At 41.9% G+C, this 27,865-nt stretch overlaps 1 protein-coding gene across 1 annotated transcript in view; it reads right to left on the bottom strand.

The window, feature by feature from the left end:
• Nucleotides 1-27,865, bottom strand: part of LOC131592175 (muskelin) — a 93,190-nt gene that overhangs the window by 20,231 nt on the left and 45,094 nt on the right. Inside the window, exons 9-12 of the mRNA XM_058863502.1 lie at nucleotides 23,136-23,248; nucleotides 7,170-7,382; nucleotides 5,087-5,308; nucleotides 3,411-3,540 (exon numbers count right to left, since the gene is read on the bottom strand). Coding sequence (XP_058719485.1) covers nucleotides 3,411-3,540; nucleotides 5,087-5,308; nucleotides 7,170-7,382; nucleotides 23,136-23,248 — 678 coding nt within the window. The remainder of the gene's footprint in view (nucleotides 1-3,410; nucleotides 3,541-5,086; nucleotides 5,309-7,169; nucleotides 7,383-23,135; nucleotides 23,249-27,865) is intronic.

Consider the following 27,865-nt stretch of genomic DNA (forward strand, 5'->3'; position numbering starts at 1 on the left):
AGATTTTGGGAAAAAAATGACCAGTCAGTAAATGTGAAGGGAATTCTGAGCTATGGCAGCTCTGCAAGGCATCCCTAGGATCTGGTGACTACCTGTCCCCCTCCTCACCTCCACAGGTAGGGGAAAGGATTTGGGGATTAGTTCTGAGAAGCAGATCACAAGATGAAAAGCACATAAGGTCCCTAACAAAACAAAATGCTTCCACAGCAAGGGAATGTGCTGGCCACTGAGCAAGACCTTACCTGAACACAGGCACAACATGCCAGGTGTCACTAAGAGGTGATGAAAATGGCATCTTGAGGCTGCCTGTCTGAGCTGGATGCCAGCCATGCTGAGCCAGCTGTACTATCTATTTTGATTCATGTTTTTCTGACTGCCTTGTTTCCTGGGCTGGGCTGTGTTGCCTCTGTCCGTGGTACTTATCCATGAAATTCCCCATCCATCAGGTGCACAGTTCTGTATGTGAAATGGGCACCTGCCCAACAGGAGACCTGGGAGCTTCACTGGGAGCTTCAAAAACCATCTGTAGGCTGCCCTTAAGAACCACCTGACCACTACAACAGACCACAAGAACTTTTAGGGCGTGCTCACATTTGACTTTGGAAGTTACTCAGTGCCGAGGGATATAAGATGCTCTGCACATCCTCTTGCACAAGGAATTCTCCCTCTGAGCAGCTCTGACACACCACCTGAGTCAGGGCCAGAGGGGATTATCACAGGAACCTTGACCACAAGTGTTGCCACAAGCTCCCTCAGAGCTGGAATGACTGCCCATGATTAGTCATGGATTGTGCACTAAGGGACTCAGGAAAGCTCCAAGTCCAGCCCTTGGGGACACCTGGGACTGGTGGCATCTCCAGACCACCTGTATGCTTCAGATACACACTATTTTTGTCTGCTTGGGGGGTCGGTTTGTTGCTTGAGTGTTGTTTATGTGCTTTTTTAAAGCAATTAAAATATAAAACTGCTCTAGAAGTGTGTCCATCAACATAAACATTTCTGCCTCTCCTCCAAATACAAACTCTGTTCAATAGAACTAAAATTCCTCTAATTTGCACCTCTGTTGTCCTTCTTCACATCCAACACATCACCACAGTTGCATGTCTAAATTTGCTAAAATTATGTCTTTTACTTCAAGTTAAGAAAATTTAAGTGATACTTATCACCCATCATTCCCAAACACATCAGCCATCCAAGGAGTCGGTCATAGGATCAACATCAGAGGCAAAAACAAAAGCAAAGAAACGCTGAACAGCACAAATATCTCAGAAGATGAGAGCAGCAAAACCAACATATCATTACCATGGTTTTAAAGCAGTGCAACAACTCTGTGTTACTGATAATCCTTATTATCCACTTCACTACTTTTTAAAAAAAATCTCCCTACTCCACAAGATATTTAAACAAATGCACAATTAAGTTCTTTTAGAAAGGGTAAAAATCAAAATAGCTCAACTAAGAATAGAACTGAATGCCACATGCGAGCCAGGAACAAAATGTAATCATGGGACTTTATAGGAACATTTAGGTCAGGCATCCTCAACTTGACTCATCACACTGAGCAGCTTAAAACTTCAAGCGACCAGGCAGGCAATCACTTTGTTCAGACAGATCAAAATGGTGTATCACTACCTAACAAGAGCACAATAAAGACTTGCTTTTTTGGGGTGAAAACAGTGCTGTCAACATTTGCTGTCTGAATGTAATAAGCATTTTGTTCTCTTCCTGTTAAAATGCAAATTATCCCAGCATTTTCTTTCAAAAGCAATGGAAACGTTCAAATCTGTTTGTTTACTTTCCACACACAGGAGAACAGTAAACCAAAAAAATCTACTTGTGAATTATTTCCAGTGAGTCATTTTCTTATTAAAAAAAAAAATAAAAAAAATTTCCTCTATTCATCACTTCAGGGCCCGTGGGAATGGAGAGAAGGGCTAAAAATTTACTTAATTTCTCATTTACTTCACTGAACATTGCAGTTCATGTATGAAAAGCAGAGCTCAGTGTCCTGACAAACTCAGTACCTTTAAATCTAAAGTAGACAAAGGTGTCAGCTTAAAGCCACATGTTTTCAAGCTTCTGGCTATGAAGACATGATCTTTGAAAAGATCAAAATGGCAGAATGTTACTAATTTCCTGGAGGAAAAAAAAAAAAATCAATTCTTTAAAAGCTCTAAGGACAACAAAGGGAACGTGGGTGTGTGCAGAGCAGCATCAGGCAATGCACACCTGAATAAAGGAGACTGTCAACAGTATGAGCTGGTTCTTTCTTGGAAGCACCTGAGTAAATAAATGACTCCAGAGAATTAGAGCTTGGGTACTTTTCCCTCTTATTGGCAGAACTAAATTAATGAGCAAACAATAACTCATCACCACCAATAATTCACTTCAAAAATTTAGCAAAATTACTTGCTAAAAGCTAAGCCTGATCAAGAGGAGGAGGGCAGCCTAAATTCAAGATTAATTACCTTCCTGAGGTTTTTAGTAACTGGAAGGAGAGATTAGGACTGAATATACAAAACCTGAGAAATTCTTGTAACTTCTGTCCCATAGTGGTACACAGTGCAACTCAAATTTTAAATTCTGACTTGTTGGATGAAGAGCAGGGTATTTTAACAGGAAATTGATGTGCTTATACATGCAGAAATGTTTTTCAGGAAGAAAGGAACATTTTTCTCTGTCATTTAAGGAGAAAAGGCATGAAATCAGTTCTTTATGGTTGTGTCACAGGCCTTCTGGGTGTTTTTAAAGACTTCTGTCATATAGAACTACACACAGGATATGTAGCTCTAGTGCTCTGAATTACACAGAACTGAAGCCCTCTCCCTCCTCTTCCATTTTTTTTGCTCCTTTCTGATATTTATTACAAATATAACAGGACAACAGCTTGGTCTCATCTTTCTGGTCAAATAACTTCTGTCCCTCTACTCCAATTCTCTACCTCTGAGCACCCTACCTGCCTTTGTGCAGATTATCTCACGGTAATTTTCACTTGGTGAAAATCAGAAAAATAAGAATTTACTTTCTCCTTTCCAGGTTTGAAGGCTTTTTTTCAGCTTTTTTTTTCATCTTTGGCAGAGTTTCCAGAAGAAGTATTCTTAGCTCTTATTTTGCTATTCGTTCTTTTTCTTTTGAGGTGCCTTGTGGTTTCATGCATCAATTATTTGTATTGTGCTCAAGATGGAGAGTGTCAGATGACAGAAGGGACAGAAGAGCTGGTATAAGATTAATCTGTTTAGTGTGGAGTTTACCTGGGTATGGAGGGTTAGTTAAAGATGCCAACCTGATCCCACAGGTTGAACCAGGCCTTTCACCCACACATTTCCCCTTTCACAGTATTTCATGGTGTATTTCTCATTTGTACCAAAGAAATGAAAAATGATGAAATTATTATGTAGTTATCCTCTTACCCATCCCTGAATCTTTCTTCGTGCCATCTGAGATAATGTCCACGTGGTCACTGTCCACATCATAACTGAAGAAGTCGTTCAAGTAAGTCTTTGATCTCTGGCCACCAAATACATATAAGCAGCGATTTTTCTGGAATGAGGGAGAGAAAAAGTCTTTACAAGTTCAAGACAGTATGTTGATCAACTGTGATCATTAACAGAAATATTTATCATAGAATCTTAAGTAGTTTGGGTTGGAAGGGACATTAAAGCCCATCCAGTTCCTATCCCCTTCCACTATCCCAGGTTGCTCTGAGTTCCATCCAACCTGGCCTGGAACACTTCCAGGGATCCAGGGGCAGCCATTAATGAATCAAAGAGGAACAGAGATGTCTCTACTAAGTTTAACATAATTGTGCACAGGTAACTGATGCAGCCCTGCCTCACCCAGCTTTAACTTTAGAACATTAAAGCAGCAGCTCATCTTTCAAGTTTATTATTAAAGAATTAAAAGGCCCCATCTCCAAAATCCATCATAAAATCACAGTTAAAAACACAACAGGAACAAAAGACAGATTATAGGAGAAATACAGGTACCAGCATACTAATAAATTCAGTAAAGGCAAATGGCAAGGAGCAAGCCAAGAATAACAGGTTTATTGCTTCTTTCAAGTCTGCCAAGTGGAAAGTCCGTAAGAGGCAGATTATTTTTCTTTCAAATGGTTGAGAAAACAGAAAAGGACTTAAACTTCCATGACCTGTGCTTACAGAAACCTGTATTCTTCCATTTATCACAGACACCTACTTGAAAGATCCTCAAGACCTCATGCAGAATTTTGTGTGGCAATATGCTTTTCCACCAGATTTTAAAGAACCATTAAAACAAAAATAGAATGGAAAGCTCAGAAAGCCCAGTATTCACTGCAAAAATTCTAATCTTTCACTTGAAAGGGTAGGAGAAATAAAATCAGCAATTTCTTCAAATTGGTGGGTTTTGAGTTTATGGTATCGGTAAATATTTAAATGTCGCAACATTAATTTTAATTCTCTTTAGTTCTCTTAAATACACATGTGGTTGATGAACACAACTGGAAAGGCAATGGAAGGTGGCTTCTAATACCCAACATAAAGTAAAATGCTATATACACCTCACCCCCACCTTTCTGCTTCTCCATGAGGCTCTGGATGGAGTGCTCATAATCCCAGCTGTTTACAGCTGTTTGCAGCTGCCCAGGACAACAAAGAGCAGCTGGATGCTCCAGCACCAAAGGCTCTGAGGCCTGTGCAATTCAATATATACCCATTAAATCCCATTCCAGTAACAACACAGAATATCTACCAGACCAGAAGCTTCTAAATTGCTCTACTAACTTAAAAAGAATTAATTTTTAGGTCAAAATGAACCAGTCTTTGGGTCTATTTACTATTATTTCATTAAGACCAACTCTTAAATTCACCTTGATTTTTACTTGAAATTTTATTCAGCTGGAAAAGCTCCATGAAATGAAAGTTCCAAAACTTGAATTAGCACCTCCTGCATTTACCAAAGCAGCATCAAAATGTCAGCAAACATTGAATTAACTGAGACAACACATCACTAAGGAGATTAAAGAGCACAAAATTTGCAAGAAAAAACAAAACCAGATGTTCTCATTAAAGTCAGCCATCATAAATCAAAGCAGGGTGTGGATACTTACAGAATGGAACAACATGCAGTGTCCTATCCGGGACTGGATATCCTCGGGTCCGGCGTTGCAGGAATCCTCCCTCAGAAGTTTCCACGTCTGGCACTGGCAGTCAAAAGCAAACAAGCCACTGAACTGGGGCTCACTGGCTCTGCTGTCGTCCACGCTGCCATTGCAGGTCAGAATTCGGCCTCCAAATGTGTAAATCATGTGTTTTTCAGAATCCATGCACATCTGCAAGAAGCAGGGAAGCAGGTTTAAGCCAGCAAGCTAAGACCTGAACACTCTGATATCTAACATTGAACACCCCTCTCCTACAAGCACGACAGCCTCCACTAAGCTGAGACAGTGCTCTGCCCAGCTCCTGAGCCTCCAACAAACAGAAAAAGACACACATCTTCATGGTTGTCAGGTCTTAATCTCATAAAAGAAATTTAAAACACAAGTTGAATTTCTATATGCCATTTAATATGCAAAAGAATAGAATAAATGTACCCTTCATCACCTAAAAAACCCACTGGGAAAAGTACTTGAGGGTTTTTCATGAGGATTCACAGGGTTCTTCTCCATAGATTCCAAAGAAAAAAATCCATGGGGATCTTTTCAAGCTACATCCCCATAGCCAGAGTTAATACAGTATCACCTCTGGCAATGGCTGTGCAAGGGAGAAATTCAAAATCACTGCTAATTCACCACCCACCAATGAACTGATGCAAAAATCAGCCTGTGATTTGTCACTGAGATTCCATCCCCAGCATACATTTACTGCTACCCCCATTACTGGAACACAGAGTGGGGGCATAACCTGGCCAATGATTCCTCACGGGAGTGCAGCAGAAATATGTTTAATCTCCAAACCTAAACTGAGGTTATGGCACACATGAGAAGCACTGCAGCACAAATCAAACCAAACCCCCTGACTCCAGGTGATGTTTTCAGACAAAGTGCAAAGCAGAGGGTTACAAAATACCAGAGAGGGTGAAAAAAAAGCAAATCAACAAACAGACAAGATTACAGTAAGATAGAGATGCTACTCAGCAAAGCCTACACAAAACACTTCTAGGGCAGTGCATTTCTGAAGGTTAAATAAAAACCTAAGGGAGGTGCTGGGGGAGAGAAGAGGAAGAGCTGCAGACTGACAGAAGTCAGTGAGGCCCTTCTTCCCTGAGACAGAACTTGGAAAAAAGGAATCATTTCAAGAGGCAAGCAAGGTACCCAGAGTAGCCTTGCCAGCTGACAATTTCCTTGTGCCTCTTTCCCAACACCTGGGAGACTGGCATTGGTTATTAATAGAACCGAAAGACTGATTGGCTTTTGTTCTGCAGACATGGCATATCTTTAATTTTCGGTGTCAGCAGAAAGGCACATTGTGCTGGCAAACAACAGCTTTGGTTACAAAACAGCCAGTACCAATAAAAGCTGATCTTGGGCTGCTTTAAAAATTAGTCCTGATGTGCTGTTTCTTGGCGATGCTTCATAAAAAGAAAATCAATTGAGAACAAAATACCTTTTTCAAGTAACCAAAAGCCACTGAACACAACGTAAGTAAAGTTGTTTTCAATTTGAACACATGGAGAGATGTGACTTTTTAAAGGATTAGCAGCCATTCCTCTAAAGTGTTTCAAGCTCTCCAAAGAAAGCACATTCTACAATTTTTAAAGGTAACCAATTTGGAAAGAATCCTGCTCCTGTGTTGGTCTCATTCCAGAAGCTTGCTTGGAGTATTCTTCCAAAGGTACCACACACAGCTTTGCAAGTTGCTCCCCAAGGCCCTCCAGGCAAGGCAGATCTGCAAACCCAGCTCAAGGAGACTGATTAAAACCAGATGAACTGTGCTTTGAGCTTTAATAAAATGTGTCTTAATAAAATGCATTTCTTTGCAAAGGTTCTTATGATTCTTCTGACTCGGTTTGATTGGAGAACCAGCAGCCAGTGGCATTGAGCAGCAATGCTATTAGGATTTAACTGAGTGCAGATCATGCCCTCTTCATCCCTGCTCTGTTACCTGGTACAGCACCTCGAAATCACAGAGACTACAATCAAAACTGACTTTTAAACACAGAGAATTTGCAGGAGGAGGATGAGTGTGGCTGACCTGATGATCAAACACCAGCTTGGGGCCTCCATCTGCTGCGGTGTCCTCGCTCAGCAACATCCAGGTGTTGGTGTCGATGTCGTAGCGGTAGAAATCACTTTTCAGGGACTTGCTGTTCCTCACGGAGGAATCCAGGTACCGCCCCAGGGTGTAGATCTGCCGTCGCTGGATGTCAATGCACATCTTGTGACAGGACCTGGCACTGGGACCACTCTGAGAAAGCAAAAGACCACAAAAATGAAGAGAATAGTGGATTTAATATTGCTCCAGGTAGGTCGCTAAGGGAAAGTAAGTATTAGCAGCAACTAGAAATCCTTGGGGAATTTAGGAAAATCTGCTTGAAATCGAAAACGGGATTAATATAGAAATAACTACAAGAGCACATCCCATAACTTCTGTCCTTTAGAAAGACACCAGCAAAAACCTTAATGCACTTGTCACAACAAACTTATGATTGGAACCTTTTTTGTCAGATTCCTTAGAAAACAGACAGTTTCTCCCAGAAGTGATTCTCAGAGGCGTGTGAAAACTACTTGATCTTTTAAAATAACAGAAGTCGATGCACATGAGAGGCAAATTAAGATGTCACAACCTATAAATAACTACACAGGAAGAAGATTAAGAAGTGCTCTATTACAAGAGCCTCTGTTTTATTAATAGGCTGTTTTCTAACAGATCATAAGCAGACACTCCCCCAAGCAATCATATCCTGTAATGGCTCTGGGAAGGTAACAAAAGCACTCCCTGTCCTTCACAAATAGATATGGCCCTCCCAGCCTCCATCTGAAAGAAAGTTTCCCACGGTAAACAAAACTGCCCTGAGTTATGATCTTCAAGAGAAACTCAGAGAGTGCCCCATGTCAAATTATTATGGGCTTAAGCCATCCAGGAGTGCTCAAATTAAATCATGGAGTAATTTATTTAATGACATTACAATGATGACTGCAGTCATCTGGGCAGTTTCCTTTTGGCTTCCCAAATCTCATTTTAAGATGAGATACATTTCATACACTTTTTCTTTAAGCATGAGAGTGATGTTCTGGTACACCAAAACACTAGAAAACACAGTCTGCAAAGTCTTATGTCCAAAATATCAGACAAAAGAAAAACATCAAGAGTGTAGATCAATACTGTAGTTTATTTTGTAGTCACAGCTGGGTGACAGGACACAGAAAATGACATCCCACTGACAGAGCACAGATTTAAATTAGATATGGGGAAGAAATTCTTCCCTGTGAGGGTGCTGAGCCCTGGCACAGGGTGCCCACAGAAGCTGTGGCTGCCCCTGGATCCCTGGAAGTGTCCAAGGCCAGGCTGGACAGGGCCTGGAGCAACCCTGGGATAGTGGAAGGTGTCCCTGCCCATGGCAGGGTGCTGGAATGGGATGATCTTTAAGGTCCCATCCAACCCAAACCATTCTGGGATTCTATACCAAAAAATCCATTAAAAAACATTCAAAAGTAAGTAACAGGCAAGTAGGCAAGGATATAGCAAATCTTTAAAATTGTTATTGAAGACTTAAGGAGTAGAATATCATACCAAATAATCACAGTTTAATAATAAACAGTTGCTTTGTGTGCTACCAAGTATTGCCTTATAAAAAAATCTTCATAATTGTACCCTTTCACTTAAATTCTACTGAAATTTAAAGTGGAATTTTAAAAAACACTAATGGAATGCACGTCACTAAATTGAATAAAAAAAGAAAGGAAGCATTACATCTTTGTTGTCAAAAGCCTTTACTATTCATGTTACAGAATTCAATTTCTTGATTAAGCAATGGTTCCAGGAAACTGCTTAGAGTAACTCAAAAGACCACATGAAGAGGTGAACTGAATTGTTTGTATTTTGTAAATATGAAGCATTATGTCGGCAATGATTACAGCTTTGAGGATTAGTTACTTCAGGGTAATTAAGATAATTTTATTTTCTGAAAAATAAAAAAAAAAGTACTGATAGCAGTGAAACATTAGCATAAAATCCTGAAATGCAGAAAAAATTCATTGATTGCCTTTGGTCACATGAAGGAAGATGACACAGAAGGCAACAACACAATTTATTTTGTTCCTTGAAAAATACAAAACCAGTACCTTGCAGAGGACCCTGTTCCAAACACATGGGGGAGTTCCTTTGCAGGAGAAGCACCAATCTGTGCTCTCACAAAGGCAGCCCCTGGCTGACAAATAAATCACTCCAGTGTGCAAAGTCCACCCCAAGCCATGGAGCTGGGACACTGAGGGATATGGCACCAGTCCCCTACCAATGAGCACCTATTTGCCTTGGCACAGCCCCCTTGTAGGTGAGATGTGAGGACTCACCTGTGCTTCCTGACCCTCTCCTCTGGCAGGTCACTGCATCTTTCTAATGGAATTGGACAATTTAAGAATCATCCCCTCAATCTCTCACCTCTATGTGGTGGACTAAATTTAATCTTCCCAAATTTGTTCACATAATGTCTTTAGCACTTTCAGGAGTAAATCTATTTGGCAATTTCCAGATCTGCCTTGTCACGAAAAGCTACATAATCAACCAAAATTTGTCTGAGCACAGATACAAGGCTGAGACACTTCACAACTCAATACCCATTTCAAGGCACTGGCACCAACAACACACTTGCTACACTAAACAGGCAACATACAGATTTCCCAAGACTATTTTAAAATAAGAAAAGAATTCAGGAAAAATGCCTTTTTTCTTTAGCTACGTCCTGGCCACATCTCACACAGTAATATCTGCTTTCTTAAAGAGCAGTTAAGGTTAACATTTCATTTCTACAGAGACAGAATCTTCATCACCTCAAGTTCACTCCAAAACTTCAGCTCCATCAAACTGCAGAGCCTGCCATAGCATGAACTATCTCTTGTAATACAGGAAACTTCATCCAATTTGAAATCTGTTCTCAAAAAAAACTGGAGTTCTGCCTGCACACCACTCACACGATCACAAGGAACCTGCCAAAGTTTCTTCCTTAGCCTATATGTTTACCAAAATGAGTAACTCCATTAACAGTGATACACACTGGTTTGACATTTAAGGAAGAAAAGGGGAAATGTCTAAATCTGTGTTCACCTCTGAGTTCAGCTTGACCATGGCAGCCCTTGCAGTTCATAAGTACTTCAAAGAGGGACATGAAATCCATTTACAAAGACACTACAAAAGAGTAAAACGCTTTGAGGCACATGTGATGAATCAAGTGCCCGTGGGTGGCTGCGAACGTTCATCCAAAGCCGTGTGCTCCATGTGGTTACAACAGCAGCCTGTTGTTCACACAAAAAACACAGTGCCACAACTTGTCATGGACACAGCAATCCAGTAAATTCAAATGAGAAAGTTTGTTGATTCCACAAGTGTTCAAAGAATCTGACCCTTTAAAAGCAATGAGTGAGAAAAACCGACCATGACAGAGATGACTCTCTAACCCAGTGTTGAAGGTTGAAGATCAAGCATGGCTAGAGGGCAAAAGAACAACCTTTTGTCCCTCTGCCAGGATGTAGGCTGGTCATGATCCATTAATTAATGTCCCAGGCTGAGAGGGTCTTACTAGAGATCTCTATGCCCTTCTTCCAATTCAGACCTTATCACCAAGTCACAGTTTTGACAAATTGTTTCTGTGATCATCTGAACTCATAACAAATCCATGCAAAACTCTTCATCTCTGGAAGTGTCCAAGGCCAGGCTGGATGGGGCTCTCAGCAAGCTGGCTTAGTGGAAGGTGCCCTTGTCCATGGCAGGGGGGTGAGACAAGAGGGTCTTCAAGGTCCATCCCAACCAAACAATTCTGTGATTTTATAATTAAGTACTTTAGATCTGTTTTTTTCTAAGCTGTTACACGTGGAATCCACATTTTTGCAGATGAAGCTTCATCACCTGACTGACTGAGGCAGTAGAGGTGCCACTTCTCAGACAGAGCCTATCTTCCATAAGACTCTCAAAGTCACATCCAGCAACAGCACCCAAATGACCTGAACAACACTGGCTCTGGGGACTCCTTCCAATTCTCATCAGAAAGCTCCTGGCACACACACTGCAGAAACCACACGTGAAAGGGGCTTGTGACTGGACTAAGTCCTTATTCAGATGGCAAGCAGTGTGTCAGGCTGCCTTGGCCAGTGCCTCAGCTGCTGCCAAGGCTGTGATGGCAAGAGGAAAGCATTAGCATATCACATTTCTAACCTACAGGACACCAAACAATACCAAAAACTGCTAAGCACAAGCACTGTTGGGTTTGTGTGGGACTCAGTAAGTGCCCGCACAGAGCCAGGACTGACCTGAACAAAGTGGCTCTGTGCCACCCAGCCCCACCAGACAATCAGCACAGCACAGTAAACAGCTAAAACAGATTAAACAGCATGTGCAGGGTCCTGTTTGGAAGCGATACAAAACACCAAGCTTTATGCCCAGCTCCAAGGCTCTTCCTCAAACAGGTTGGTGTTGACGCAACTCCTCCAGTCTCTACAACACAGATAAACGCCCCGGTCAGGGTGGGATGGTGGGGAAAGGAAGAGAGGCTGTATGGCCAGGAGCACTTAAGGCAGGCTTTCAATCCTTTAAGCACCCAGGGCCAAATAGGATTTTTAGGTTTCGTCAGTGCTACACGAAATTCAATTGTGCAACGCCAAGTGAATACACAGTATACTTTATGAAAAGCCTTCTCAACATGCTAAGCCACTTTATAAAATCTAATTAGAGCTTTCTTCATTTAACTTGCAAATGCTGAAAGCAATTATCCCACTTAAGGACTAACTTACAAAACGTTTTCAAAAAGCAACACAACAGCACCGAGAGACAACACCGCCTCCTTAGAATAATTGATTTGTTCCTATACGAGGGAGAAAGGATTGGGACTCAACTCCTTAGGGCAGGGCCTGCTCAAATCACTATTTATGCCAGAATCAGCAGGCATCATCTTAGCAACAGCATCCTGGCATGCTACACTAAGGCACAAACATGACAGCTTTCACTTTTTTGATTTTAAATAAATGTCCTATGAACCTCCTTTAATGTGAACATGACCACAGGAAGCCGGTTCCACTGCCCATCCCAAACAAAAACTGGGGGAGCTTGGCTTCTTCTGGTTATCATAACCTTTTGCAAATAAAGGGGTTTCAGTTGCAAGAAAAATCTGTTTTATTCAGACCAATCCAGATGAAAAACCTCAGGAGCAAGCCTGGATCTTTTTCAAGAGTCAGGGAAATAAAAACAAAGAACAGCTGACTAATTCTCCCTTCTTGGTCCTGTAAAAGACTGAGTGGAATGTGAACACTGCCTCCAGTATGAAGTTCAAAAATAAGCGTCATGAGGTAAATGCTCTTGTCCTAAAGCAAACTAGGACGAGGACATAAAAAGACACAAACAACCTACTTTGTTTCCAGTCCTGAGAGTGGCCTGTCAGACAACAAATAGTCCCTCCTGCCTGCACACAACTGCAGAGATTAATTGCTCTCATTTCCCAGTTTCGGATTGCAATTCATTTCCTCCTCCACCCCCTACCACCCTCCCCAAAAAAAGGGGAAAGTTATCCACAAACTTGAAAATGAAAGGAAATGCATATTATTCCTGGCATTAATTCAAGTCCATGTGCTTTAAGATTAGAGCTTGTTAGTGCTTTATCAATGCCAGTTTACAGCTAATGCGCTCCCAAAATGTTTAATCTGAGCTCCAGCAAAGATTTGCTTTGCTCTAGATGAGCACTAAATTCAGTAAGAGAAACAACTGCAGCCATACAACAAAATAAATCACTTTCATCCCATACAAGTTACAGAAGGCATTTTAAGTTTATCATAACCTAAAGGTGCCAGGAAACATAATCATTTATCTATTCCTTTTATTTTATGGTTGCATGGAGGATTTGTACGGTCCCTCAACACAGAACAGAAGGAGCTGGGGGCTGATGTATCGTTCCTATCACCCACAAAATCACCCATCATATGCAAGGAACACCAGACCACCAGAGGGAGGGTCCTGCACATTCAGTCACACAACAGGAGCAGCCCAACACAGGCACATGGCAGAGGCTCAGAGCCCTCAGTAAGGGTTTCTTCAGCATGAAAGACTCTCCCTCAAACAGCACATCCCAACTTCCTACTCTGTATGATGGCAGAAATCAGTGCCACCCGTGTCATTTGATGCCAAACACCTGACAGTTCCAGCACTAGAATTAAAAACCTTTGCATGCCACACAGGGTAGACAGAGCAAATGACTGAATATTTCTAGGACTATAAGATGGGAGTTTAGCTCCAAAAAACATATTTTGGATACTCAATGTATACTCCATTTTTAAAATTACTCTGCAAATAATCCCTGGAAGTGTTCAAAGGCCAGGCTGGATGGAGCTCAGAGCATTTGGGTCTAATGGAAGGTGTCCCTGCCCATGGCAGGGGTTTGGGACTAGATGATTGCTAGGTCCCTTCCAACCTTTAACATTCCATGATTCTTGCTAGTATTTATAAAAGTAACTGATATTCCAACTTAATTTTAAGGCTGCTTTACCAGTTATAAAGAATATTTCTGAGAACATGCAAGTTCATTAGTCATAGAACGTTTTGGGTTGGAAGGGACCTTAAAACTCATCCAGTCCCACTTCCCTGCCTTCCACTGTCCCAGGCTGCTCCAAGCCCCATGCAGCCTGGTCTTGGACACTTCCAGGGACAGGGCAGCCACAGCTTCTCTAAAAAACTGTTACATATAAATTAAATATATTCTGCCAATAAATATTTTACCCTAAGAAATTGACCAGCATCTATCTAAGAGTCATGATGCTGAAAACTCCTCAGGACCAGTACTGGGAAGCCATGAATTTACACAATTTTTCATACAAGAAAGTTAAATGTCTTATGATAAATATTAGGTTTGGATATTAAAAAGTTATAATTAACTATTAATAAGTCCAGGCACAGCCAAGACCTGGAAGGCACCCTCAGTCAGGCAGTTGACACAGAATTTGAGCTATGGCTAATCTGCTTACCAGTGCCCTCCTACAGCGATGCCACGGGATAGATTTACCAGCAAAGTCCTTTCTGGGCATCTGACTCAGACATGATGGAGCAGATTAAAGACAGAGGCAGCTTTTAGCACACAGTTTTGTGTGTACATCTCTTCAAGGTGGGAAAACAACAAAATTAAACAGGATGAAGCGTTCCTTTTCCCCTTCCTAAAAGCACGCTCACATTTGGAACAGTCCTAATTTCCCACTGTTGATGCTGCGTGGCCTTGAGCTGAGCCTGCCACGAAGAGACTTTCCCTGCTTAAATTAGAATTAAAAAAATAAATGGCCTGATGTTCTATTTTTGACAGACGGTTCAATGAGCTTATAAGTCAAATGATCAGGCTCAGAGATCATACGACACGCTCCTTATGACAGTGGCGGGCTGGATTTGATGACCCTTGACAGCCCAACCCTTCCAGTCTGACATGAACTTGACTCCAAGTCTCTGCTCTATCCTTCAGGGATCAGCACAGGTTTACCACAGCACAGACTGGGTGCAGCATATGAGCATAGTTACAAAAAAAGATAATGTTCTATTCTCATGAAATTATTATTTATTAGCCTCTCTGCCAGCCTGCTTGCAGAAATAACTAATTTAAGAGTATTTTCATAAAGGAATTAATTAATACATGTTTTTCTGTTTTCTGATGCGCTCTGATCAAGGCACCTGTAAAGACCAAGTGTGTCCTCTCAGCTGAACTTTCGAAAGCATCAACATCGTGCTTTGACAGCTGTGCTGCTGAGTTTTCCTACAGTGCAGAAACAGCTTTGGCAGCCAATGCCAGAGGAACTGCCAGTGGAGGAGACACATTCCTGGATCTCCTGAGCGCTCTGCTCTCACACCAAGGTATCATCAAAGCCTTCCAGCAATGCATAACACCATGGATATCATGCTGCAGTAAAACAAGACATCTTACAAGCCAGTGGACAGTAGAAAGGGGAAAAAGCTTCCACATCTTCAAGCATTCAAATAGTGGGAAATAATTTGTAGCCGCTCACTATTTAAAATGAGGTTATAAAAAAGATGAAGTGGGACTTTTACACAGGCAGATAGTGATAGGACAAGGTGGAACACTTTTAAACTGGAAGAAGAGATATTTAGATCGGCTGTTAGAAGGAAATTCTCTGCTCAGGAGGGTGAGGAGGCCCTGGCAAGGGGTGCCCAGAGAAGCTGTGGCTGTCCCATCCCTGGAAGGGCCCAAGGCCAGGTTGGATGGGGCTTGGAGCAACCTGGGATAGCAGAAGGTGTCCCAGTGCATGGCAGGGGGTGTAAAGGGTTGATCTTTAAGGTCCCTTCCAACCCAAACCACTGTGATTCTTTAATTTATGTGAAGGAGGTTGTAGGAATGTGTATGAAGGTCTTGTGCAGGCTCTAGTTTACAGTCAAAAATAAAAGACATCCAACCTTTGTGATTCAGCTGACAAATGCAAAAAAGAGAAGTACTGAAGGAATACCCCAGTACAGAGTGACCTTGCAGCAAAAGGACATCAATTCTTTGCTATTTCTAACAAAAGGCACAATTCACCTGCAAACAAAGCGCTGCTCACACTGGTGAAATGTGAAAAAAATTGTAACTTCTTAAATTTTACCAAGTAAATTGTCAGCTTGTTCCACATCCACTGCTCAGCCTTGCTTTCAGCAACACTGGTGAAATGTAACGAACAACCCACCAGAGAACCAGAGCTTTCACCAGCTCTGAGATGGGCCCTCAGGACAACATCCCTCGTGTGCCGAATTTAAGTAACCCCATTAACAATTGCAGGATGTTGAATGAGGTCATTTTTGCATGCATCACAAGTTCACGCTGTCCTCTCATTACCAGTAACAATGGTCAGCGAAGGTCCAGCCAAGAGAGATTTTTCCATAGACACAAACTACTCAGCTGAGCTACAGCCCCACTTGCAGACCAGAAAGCCGAAAAAATTTAACTGGTTGCTTATAAACTGTTCAGCCACAAAGGCTGTAGCAAGGCTACACTTTCAGAAGTTGATTTTTTTTGTAATTAACTGTCCTTGAGATGCCAGTGACAGACAAACGTGAAATTCTAAGTCTAAATCCTTTGACAGTCACAGGCTCTCAGATGTTTCTGAGAAAGTGAAGACAGTTTTGAACAGGTGACAAAAGAGCAGTTTGCACCTGAAGGTGTTAGCAAGCTGTAAAAGCGGCTGCTTAATTTCCTAGAGCCCAGTATCAGTAACGTCTCCATCACATGCATGGCCCAGAAAATTCATGGATTAAGTCCTATTGAACATACTAAGCTCTTTCAGGTAGGTATGAATTCAACACATCATTGCACCAGCCATTGTGCCAGTAAGTTCTCTTGAGACGCTCCAGAAAGCTCAATTCTCAATTACCTCCAAAACCCAGCTGCTGAAATACCTCAGTAGCAAGGTCCACAAAAACTTACTACATTTTCAAGCATGTAATTATCCAGACAATTTAGCTACAGATTTGTCTGCGATACCACTTGAGACTGCTTCCCCTATGTTACCACCTTGGGATAACTGATATTTCTTCAGGGATTTCTGTATTTGTAGAGATTGAGGAATGTTAATGCAACATTAATGTAACAAGTCTCTCAGTGTAGCTGAAATAAGAAATTACTCTACTCCCAAGGCAAAGTTAACTGGTGTGTGAAGCTATTTTCACTCCCTGGCAAAAGAGTACTTTTTCCTTCCACCTCTACATATTCTCCTATTTCTTTAAAATCCTTTTCTTTTAATATCTTCAGTGTGAAATGCTGGGGTCCTGGTATTCCTGCAGGCTCATTTATGCTCAGGTGAATATTTCTGCGTCTTTAAAAGCCAAAAGGATGTAAATCAGAATTCCTTGTACCAACATCAACCTCTTCACTAAATCTTTACCTGAAAATCCTGTAATCCCCTAGGATGCATCCACAGCCACCCAAGAATGACTCTACACTGCCTCATCTACAATTTACAGGGAATCGCAAAATGCATTAGGATGATGCAATAATGTCCTAATAAAGCCATGTAAGTAAAATAAAGTTCCATTCCAGACCAGAGATCAGAGCATTAAACTCATCATAAGCTGCAGTTGAAGTGGTGATTTTTATCGGAACATAAACGCCACAAATCAACTCCGCCTGATGCATTACTTCAAGGACCGAAAGTAGTTTTACTTTGCAACTGAAAGCTTTATGATGACTTGGAAATTCAACATAACCTGAAGACTGGCACGCACAAGCTCCAGGGCTGCCAGAGTTGTGCAGCCTCCAGAACATCGGGCACAAGGCATTTATTTAATGCGCCTTTTTCCACGAGACTGACTTGAACAGCAGCGTGTGGGGGAAAGGGACCTCCACACATTCAAACATCTGGTACGAGGAATAACTGAAGTTTGGCTGGTTGTCTGGGTTTTTTTTCATTCTGGAAGCAAGAAACAGGCACCTAGTGAGGGAGCTGAACAACTTGAGACCCGAAGCTGTTTTCAAATATGGATGATCTTTTCCTTAAAAAAATGTCAAAGTTAAAAAAAGACAAATAAACCGGGCTTAAGAGGACAGAACTCTTGAGGCACACAAGGTAGTATTAGCACACAAGTTAGCTTGAAAAGCAGAAAACCTTTTCCAAAATGTTTATTTAAAAATAAATTATTTTAAAAAGCTGAGGTGCTACTCCCTTAACAGGGTCTTTTTGCCTTAGGCTGCCTAAGTGGAAATCACTGGGGATGTCAGTCAGACATATGTTAAAGTCTCTCTCTAACATTATGGTGAAAGAATGCTGGCTTAGAACATTTTAAAATCATTATGCTACTAAATAGGGAGGAAAATAAACCATTAGCCTGTGATATTTAGGATCAGCCTAGGATACTTTTCATTTGGTTCACTCCAGCATCTGCCGTCTTTGTCCCTACTTTTGTAGGCATTTGCACTATTTAGGAAGTTGGCTCCGAGGTACGTCTGCAGTATCCAAGTTTCTTTCAGGGACAGCTGCCTTCTCCCTATGTGCTTTTGTGGCACCAGGCATCTCATATAACTGAGCATCTGTACCACTGGAACTGCTCAGCAGTAGGACGTGGCACATTCACTGTATTAGATCTCAAGTCCGTAAACATCGCAATATTTGCAACAAAAAGCCCCTCAAGTCACTTGAAGTGTCTTCCAAACTGTATCACCATCTGTGGGAAGAAGTCAATATTTGAGACTAGTTCAATTCCTGCACTTCAAACAGCATAGGGTAAAAGCTTTACATTGCTAAGCTCATGTACTGCTCCATCACACCCAAAAAAACAGTCAGAGGTGTCAAAAACTCCCACAAAAAATGCTTCTGTGGTAATATGACACTGAAAGCTTTGGGTAAATTCATCCACATCAACAAATGCAAAGAAATGCATGCAGAGACTGGAGAAAATTTAACTGGAAATACAATAGCAGCTGAAATTCCCCCTGGCTCTCACCATTAGGAGATCTTTCTACACTTGTCAGCTTTTACTTTCAGCATCCTGGAAAAGCAGTTGGTGTTCACAGCAAACTGTCACCTCACAATATACCCATTTTCTACATCATTTTGAACCTACTGAACAGGAGGCACTTGTTGACCTACACTTGTCTTCATTGTGAGCAAAGATTTATCCTCTCAAGCAGTTAAACCATGACAGGACCTTCACTACTACCTTTGGTAAGGAAACACTTCAACAACTTTTTAGAGAAACACAGTGTCACCTAAACCTAACCCATTTACACAATTTCCACATCCTTCACACAGCTGATTTGTGAGCAGGGTTTTCCTCTGAAGAAGCTAGAATGAGGATGAGTCAATGTATTTTCCAAGAAGCATCTCACAGAAGGTACCAATCAGTGCAATGACATCGTTTGAAGGGAGATTCCCCCCATCTCTTGTCTCTAGGAAATGCTAAGACAACGTACAGGAATACCAGAGACACACAAAATATGCCAACTATAACACTGCTTTAGTCTCATTTATCTGATCTCCAGAGGCATCAACATCCCTCAGCATTTTGATCCTATTTCAAAATCCCCTGACTATCAATTTACACCAGAAGAAGTCTTTCCTACACTTAAAACTGTCCTCCTGCGCTGAATTTCAATAAATTAGCCTTCCAAGTAGAAAGTTGCTGCTTGGAAACTAGAAATAGACATCAAAACACACACATTAAATTTCTCTATTAACTGACACTGGCCTAGAATAAAATTGTCCAAGGAATGACAAGGTTTAGTTTTTTTAAATTATTTATTCCCTAATCCTGAAGAGGTCTGCTGATCTACAGACTCCAAAAATCCCTGAAGACAATAGCATTTATCAGAACACTCCACTTGACTCAGGGTAGAAACTCTTAAGGGCTCTTAAATGGAACACATTTTGGCTGTGCCTTGTGCCAGCTGATTCACAGGGCTGTCACACACTCCAGAGACAGAAGCTGTGGGTAAGCTGAGGGGTCCAGAGCTGCTCCATGGAGCATCTCCCTGGAAGGATTCAGGCTTGAGGAAGAGGATTTGACAAGCACAGCAGGAGTCTTGCTGGATCTATACACTGAAGGGATGGTGGGGTCTGTTTGTCCATCAGCAGTGGTGGTGTGTTCCAGACACTGTTTTTCATGCTGGAAGTGATCAGCTACTCCAGCAGTGCCCTGAGCATTTTGTCCAGATGGACAAGACAGACATAAGGACCTGGAGCGTATCCAGGAAAGAGCTGTGTGGGAAGGGGCTGGAGGCCGAGGAGCAGCTGAAGGAGCTGGAAAGGGGCTCAGCCTGAAGAAAAGGAGGTTCAGGGGGAACCTTGTGGCTCTGCACAACTCCCTGACAGGAGCGGACAGCCATGGGGGGTCAGGCTCTGCTCCCACAGAACAGGGACAGCAGGAGAGGAAATGGCCTCAAGTTACACCAAAGGAGGTTGAGCTTGGATATTTGGAAAAATTTCTTCACTGAAAGGGTTGTCCATCCCTGGAACAGGCTGCCCAAGGCACAGGTGAAGTCCCTGTCCCTAGAGGGATTTAAAAGCCACATGGATGTGAGACTTGGGGACGTGACTTAGTGGTGGCCTTGGCAGTGCAGGGAGAACGGCTGGAGTTGATCTTAGAGGGCTTTTCCAACTTAACTATTCAATGATTCTATGCAAAAGAGCTACAGAAAAGCAGCTTTAGTGGTCTAATTGTTAAAAAACACAAATGCAACTTCAGGTGACAAAGAGACACCTCACTGGAAAACTTTGAAAAACAGCAGCAAAATCATTTTCTAAGAAGATCACACGTTTTCCTAATGCACTGCAGCAGAAGCTCCCAGTACCCTTATCCCAAAAGCATTACTGTGCACTATCCCTACAATAACACTGGACAGGATGCAACTTTCACCATATTTTGTTCTTATCCAAGTTTAATTATTGAGTGGCTAATTTAACCACTGTCACCAATTAATTAGAATAAAAAAGCCAGAAGCAGAACTAGCACAATACAACAAAACAAGATTAAGCTCTACTGGAATCTTCTCTGAATATTTTTTAAAATTCCATGTCAACAGACATTTCCTTTTTGCAAATTGTTTGTGAGCAGTTGATGTCCCTATTAGAGAAACATCTGGAGTCTTTGTTTTTGAATTTACTTCTCAACATTTGAGACTGACCTTTCCATTTCTAAAGCAGGTTTCATCCAGATCTTTTTGGGAAAAAAAAAAACAACCACAACCCACTGCTGGTTTCCAAGTACTGCAGCTGCCAGCTCACTGTACCTCTGAAAGTCATCAAAACCCTGAACTATACTTCAGGAGGCCTCCTGAACACTGTGAATGTATCACAAACTCACAGAATGGCTTGGGTTGGAAGGGACCTTAAAGTCCATCCACTGCAACCCCTGCCATGGGCAGGGACACTTCCCACTAGCCCAGGCTGCTCCCAAGCCCTGTCCAACCTGGCCTTGGACACTTCCAGGAATCCAGGGGCAGCCACAGCTTCTCTGGGTAACCTGTGCCCGGGCCTCACCACCCTCCCAGCCAGGAATTCCTTCCCATTATCCCATCTAACACTCCCCTCTGGCATTGAGAAGCAATTCCCCCTTGTCCTGGTACACCTTGAAGGGTCTCTGAGGTCTCCCTGGAACTTTCTCCAGGTGAACAGCCCCAGCCTGGCTCCAGAGCAGAAGTGCTCAAGTCCACATCATGGAGACCTTCAAGTTTCTCATGCACCAACACCCCAAGTCCTCCTCAGGGCTGCTCTTGGATCCATTCTCTGCTTGGCCTCTATCTATTGTTGCAATTGCCCCAGTCCATGTGCAGGACCTGGCACTTGGCCTTACTGAAGCCCACGAGGCTCACAAGTTTGTCATGGAGAGTCCTTTCAGAATTCCCTTTCACAAGCCACCCACGTTCCTCCACACTTTTCTCTAATTAAGCACATCCCTTCTTCAAAACTCCTCATATATTCAACACGTCTCCACTTTTTAAAAATTCCTTTCTTCCTGTCCCAGCTAGACCCTTCCCACCTTATTTTCTGAGCTTCCATAACACTCTGCTAACTTTTTTCACCTCCAAAATCCCTTTATAATCATTTAATCCCATCAACTCACAACTCTTCTACTGTGTCTCATCCACAGCTCTCCTTTTGTGCATCTGTTCTTCCTCCCATCCCAGTCTTACCCTGCTGGAGTCAGACATGAGGAACCTGGAGGGAAAACATCCCAGCCAGGCTTCCTAAGCTTTAGAGAAACTCTATTGGATGTGGCATGACCCCAGCAAGAAGGAAATGAATCCCTTAAACACCAGACATTGGTTTGTGCAGGAAGAAAACACAGCAGCCCCTTTTTGACTAAACAGTACATAAATATAACAATTTCACCTCCCCACAGCTCTGTTATGACAGAAACCAGAATATCACGTTCAGTTTTGTTATTGCCCATTTTGTAAAGGATGTTCCAATCAGCAAGTACACGACACAGAGATTTGAGGGCTACAGGAAATGCCTGTGAGATTTTGTTCTTTTTTTTTTAAGCTCAGGCTATTTGTCCTATTTGATTACAACCTCTAAAAACCATTTGCCATGAAACAAATGAGAATATTGAAGTGTTATTTAATCTGGTAAGGAAGCTCACAAAATTAGCCATGACAAGAAACTGAGAAATACAAATGAGAAACGAGATATTTTTATACCGTTTTCAAATAGCTGAGGAAATCAACGCCTGAATTTGTCAAAAAGTGGTGGGATCTCAAACTTTTCATACCTCCAAGAATAGGTGGCATGAATTTTCCTCTGACAAATAAGTAATGAACTCAAAACACAATAACCACACAGAACTTGAGGATTTCGGTGTACAGTGAAATGATTTACACAAGCCAAAGGCCTTGGACTTTTTCTGTCTTGTCCTATAACCCAGGCTACATTCATTTCAGGTTTCATACGTCAAATACTGAGCAAAACAGGCCAAGGAAAATGGTTCAAGTGAATTCCACGAAAGCTCTCGGGGTTGTGTAGCCTTTGGCAGTAACCCCTGTCCTCTAGATTTCCATCTGGTAGTTGTCCATTTCTATTCATTTTTGACAGAAGCTAGAAAAATAAACAATTTGTTTCTGAAGCTCAAACACCAGGATCAGGCCTGAAATGTTCATTAGCAAGTCCTTGGAACCTTCCAGTGGGAGATGTCCCTGTCCATGGCAGCAGGACTGGAACTGGATGATCTTTAAGGTCCCTTCCAACCCAAAACATTCCGTGATAAATCTGGTTGTTCAGCCACACAAAATTATTTAACTCATGCTCTACTTGCTGAGCTGATTTTTTGGCTGATCATTCCTGCTTTTGAGAAATAAACCTTTCCCCTCCAGGAATCTTAACACTTCAAAGCTACCTCCAGCTCATATTTTCCCCATGTAAGCATTTCAAAAGTCCTCAGAACTTGAAGGTCTGAACTCTGTGGCTCTCACCTTATACTGCACTTCAACACAAGTACTTTAGTAGGGGCATTTTTAAGGGCAACCATTGATGTATTTTTAAAAATATGGATGTTTGCAGAACTTACCTCTTTCTCGGTATCCCTGGATATACAGGTCCATTGGTTTTCCTTCACACTGTACGCCCAGAAGTCAGCCAGATCCTGAGTTCCATCCCAGCCACCAAACAAATAAACAGTTTCTATTAAAAAAAAAAGTTAATTTTATTTTAAACAGAGAATGTGTTTAAACAGGCTAATGCCTACAAAACATCTGTGACAAACTATTAGAAGAGAAATTTAAACTCTTTTTTTACTTAAAACACCACTCCTTTTTGAATGGAACTAGTCATCAAGACAAAAATGTGGTTTGGTTTAGTAATGGAAGATTTTAGGATTGATAGGCAGCCAATTCTCAGAGTCATTTTCTATTTCTACATTTACATAAGAGGCAATCAAACCCACAGCCTTCTGATTAAAATTCCAGACAGACAAATGAACAATATTTAACATTTTGGATCCTGTGCATGTAGTCTATCAATGACATCTCAGCCTGTGCCCTGCTTGGTGCAGGATTTATGTATCAATGAGGTTTCAGAGATAGGAGCAGCAAAGTTTTTCTGTCTAGTCCATCCCTTAGAAAAATCAACTAAAAAATCCACTTCAAGGGAAATGTCTTGCATAAAGTAACTTACCCGATGCCACAAAAGCCAGTGAGTAGAAGAGTCACAAATTTAAGTCAGTGTTTCAGGGCTGTCACCTCAAACCCACAACTGCTCTGTGTACAGCAAGTTCTAAGACTTCCTAGACTCTCTGATAAAACCAGATGAAGCCTTTGAAGAGGGGAAGTATTTAAGAAAGGAGTTTCTGTTCTGCCATGGGGAGATAACTAAACTGCTCCCATTATAGAAACAGCACTATCTGGTCTCAAATACTAAAAATACTTCATTTTTAGAGTGCATTAAAACATAACACAAAGCCAAGTCCAAGAAGAACAAGTTCCTCAAGACTTGCAGAGCTTTGAAAAACTCCTTTAAAATCTACAAACCACTTCTATTATGGAAGTAATGGCTAATTTTTAATCCAACGCCAATTAAAGCGTGGAGTTAGAGCGCAATTATAAAATGGGACTAGTCCCTGACCCTTACCTACCATCAGGATAGTGGTCATCACCATGGAAAGGTTACCCTGGTTCATTAACTTTAATTACCCTTCCTCCTGGACTCAGGGCTCCCTGTGTTCCCTGCAAAGAGCAGGTCCCTTTGTGCGCATAAATTCTCACAGCTCACAAAACCCACATTACCACAACAGCTTCATTGATAGCCGAGAAAAATAAAAGATTTGGCACCAGCTAAAAATCCTACTGGGGCCTTGCCAAAATGTCAGGCCTGCCTGGAAAGGCTTTGTTGGCTCACATGAAATTTAATAGCAAACCTGAATGACTCCGATGAAAACTCAGATTTTGGAAGTTACCTAACCCATGCTGACAGAATTAAATGTGAGCACTGAGAGAGGAGCACAAGCAGCCAGCTGGTGCTGAGCATCCCCAGAGCAACACCCTGAACACAAGTGGACATGAACTCTGTGCCAGAACCATTTTTCATCATGAAGTAAAACTGTAACTCACATGAAAGAAGGGCTCCATCACTATCTAGAACCAATGAAAATTTTTTAGTTTCATGCCTGATTGCAGAAGTATATGCATATTTTAGAGGAAGGCTCCATGTTCTAAAAGCAGTATTTCTTAATGCATAAATGCATCTGTTGCTGGTAATGTCAAGTAAATAATTTTTTATAGTTCTCCTAAAATTTGCAATTGTTTTCCCATGGTATAAAGCAAAAAAATAGTTGTTTGGTGGTTTGTGGGATTGTTCTTGCTTGGTTGGGGTTGGGTTTGATTGTTTTTGTTTGGTTGGGTTTGAGTTTTTTGAGGATTTTTGGTTTTTTTTGAAGTCAGACTTCACTCCATTTCCCAACCAGCATCATTGCTTGTATTCTAGCTGTTAATTCACATTTTATGTGAGGGAGCTTTTTTCACCCTGCATGCAGAGACCCAACCAGGAGAGATGTGCAAGGCCAACACTGAAAGAAGAGGACGGAGGCCACAAATCCCAGGCAGCAGCAGTGGGGCAGCTCAAGGGGAGCCCAGCAGTCCCACACCAATATAACTCTGGTAGCACTGGGGAACTCAAGGAGGAAAGGATCCTCCCTCTGCATCCAAGCAATATGGAACACAGCAAAATTGATGCTGCTTTATTAAAGCAAGTCTCTATTCAGCTTTAGGGGCAGAGCAGGAGAATTTTCAAACCTAGCTGCAAGGCAACAAGAAAAAACATGAAAGCAATTATATTTACCCAAAGCTTTTACCAGATACGTTTAGGAAGTCAAATTTCTCCTCCAGCATCCTCAGCTTATTTCCTCTACATTTATTTCTGAATACAAATTCAACACTCTGAATTAAATATGTTCTGTGAGTATTTCTAAACTGCTTGCTCAGTCAAAAATTTTTCTGTAATGTCTGAGTTCTTTTCTTCCTTTACTCTCTAGATGATTAAGGTGCCAGAGAAGTTGTCAAATTAGAGGATGTACATTCCCAACAATCAATATATTTCCTGTCAACCTCTCCTTAATTTCTATCTCTCAGAAAAGCAGCAAAGCAGCCCTCTCCAACCCATTAAATATCGAAATTCCAGGAGTGGTTTCAGTCCAGGTTCACACACATTCTCAAGGACAGTTCTCTAACTCCTGTTAACTCAATTTTCTCCACATTATGAAATCCTTGGTGGGATTCTGGTACAGGAGGTCTTCCTCAGTGAATACATTCCAGTCTTCGTGACATATTTAACTACATTCTTTGGTTAAGTTGTATTTATTTCCATGTTTCTACTAGAACAGTTCTCCATGGAATACAAAAGAATTGTGGATCTACAGCACTTCTGCAAGGTCCATCAGTCATCCCCAAATCCCTCACAGGAGGGCTAACTTCAGCAGAGACCGTGTTGCCCAGGGAATTATTCAGTTATACTTTGAGTATCTCAGAGGATGGACATTTCAGACTGGATTCCTGCTGCAATGACTGATTAACTTCATTACAATTTTTTCCCCCTAATATCTAATAGGATTTTCCCTTCCTGTCCTTTATCCTATCCCTCTGCTCCCCCAAAAATGAGCCTGGCTTTCTCCATATTCTCACCAGTAGCTGAAGACAGCTCTAGGATCCTCCTGTGAACCTTTTTTCTACCAGATGAACAAAACCAGCTCCCTGAGCATCTCCTCACACATCACACGCTCCAGCCCTGACCACCTCGGTCAGTTCAGTTTGACACAATCCTTACTGTCCCAGAGAGCCCAAGCCAGGCACAGCACTCCAGATGTGCTCCCGAGTACCCAAAAGAGGAACATCACCCTCCCCTCTCCCTGCTGGCCCTAGTACAGCCCACCAGGAGAGAGTGGCCTTCAATGCCACAAGGACACATTGTCAATGCACATTCCGCTTCCAGCACCAGGCAAATCCTTCCATGCAGTCAGTCTCCAGCCTGTCCTGCACAGCTGTCACATCCCAGGGGCAGGGTCAGAACCTCACAATGCTCCCCTGCAGCCCCTTGGGCTCCCCTGGACTCATTGTCCTGTTCCCCAGTTCATCAGCCACTGCCCTCCCAGCCAGCTGCCATCACACACTTGCTGGGGTTGTACTGGAGCATCACTGTCCCTAAAACTCTGAAGGATTCCTCTCAGAAATAAAAAAAACAATCAAGGCGTAAGACATCTCAAAAGCCTTCTACAAAAGGATGTCACTTCCCCAAGTAGCACCCACACCTTTAGTTACATGCCAGCAGTGCTGCCCACTTTGAGAGAAGCATTTAAGAGCACAAATATAAAACCAGCTCTAAATCTTCTTGAGGTATCATACCCCTTGGTTTTTGAGCCACAGTTCAGCTGGATAGAAGCTGGCTGAATACAGGGGTTTTTTTAAGGATAAGCATACAGTCTCAAATGTGAAAGCCCCATGAAGTTGAGTAACCTCCAGGATTCAGCAGCTGTTTGTGTTTCAGAGCTTAGAAGCCATCTGTGTTTTGTTTCTGAGATCCCTTCATCCTGTACACAAGTCTTGTCTTTAAATATCTTATGGATAGCAGTGTTTTCCTCAGGCAAAACAGAATCCTTCATGTCTGCTGCTCTCTCTTCGTCTTTTTCATCTTTCCATGCTGCTTTTGAACCAGCCTTGTCATTTCTGCTGTGCTGCCCACGTATACAATGGGCACGCTGGGCCCAGTGCTCTGAATCTCCCTCTGTTCCCAACCAACAGATCTGTCCTCATTTATCTAATGGAAGGAAGCAAACAGAATTCCTTCGGACGAAAGGAAAAGCAAAAAGATGTACAACCAAAATTACACAACAGTTGCACTTCAGTGAGAGAACAGAGGTACCACATCAATAAAGACAATTTCACTAATGCTTTCCCTCAAAAAACTGTTTCACTTGCCAAAGAGAAGAGAAATGGAGACAGAAGAAAAATCATCCTGGTTGCTTTGCTTTTATTTCTAAAGCACGCTCAAGGGAAAACTTCAACATTTAAGAAAGCCTGATATAACACCAAGTATCTTTTTTTTTAATAGAATGATTTCTACATGGTCCATATTTCTATTGTTAGCAAAACTATTACAAGGTTTTATGGACTGCACTGTCATTCACTGTGTCTGCCCTGTAAGAGCAGAAGAGATCAATTCCACCTTGCCTATGGAATTATAAACCACATCTCCAAACACAACACATATACTGTTCATAAGTACCGACATTACTCCTTAAAACTGGCTCTTGGC

The sequence above is a fragment of the Poecile atricapillus genome, chromosome W, assembly GCF_030490865.1.
Source record: "Poecile atricapillus isolate bPoeAtr1 chromosome W, bPoeAtr1.hap1, whole genome shotgun sequence".
Lineage (NCBI taxonomy): Eukaryota > Metazoa > Chordata > Aves > Passeriformes > Paridae > Poecile > Poecile atricapillus.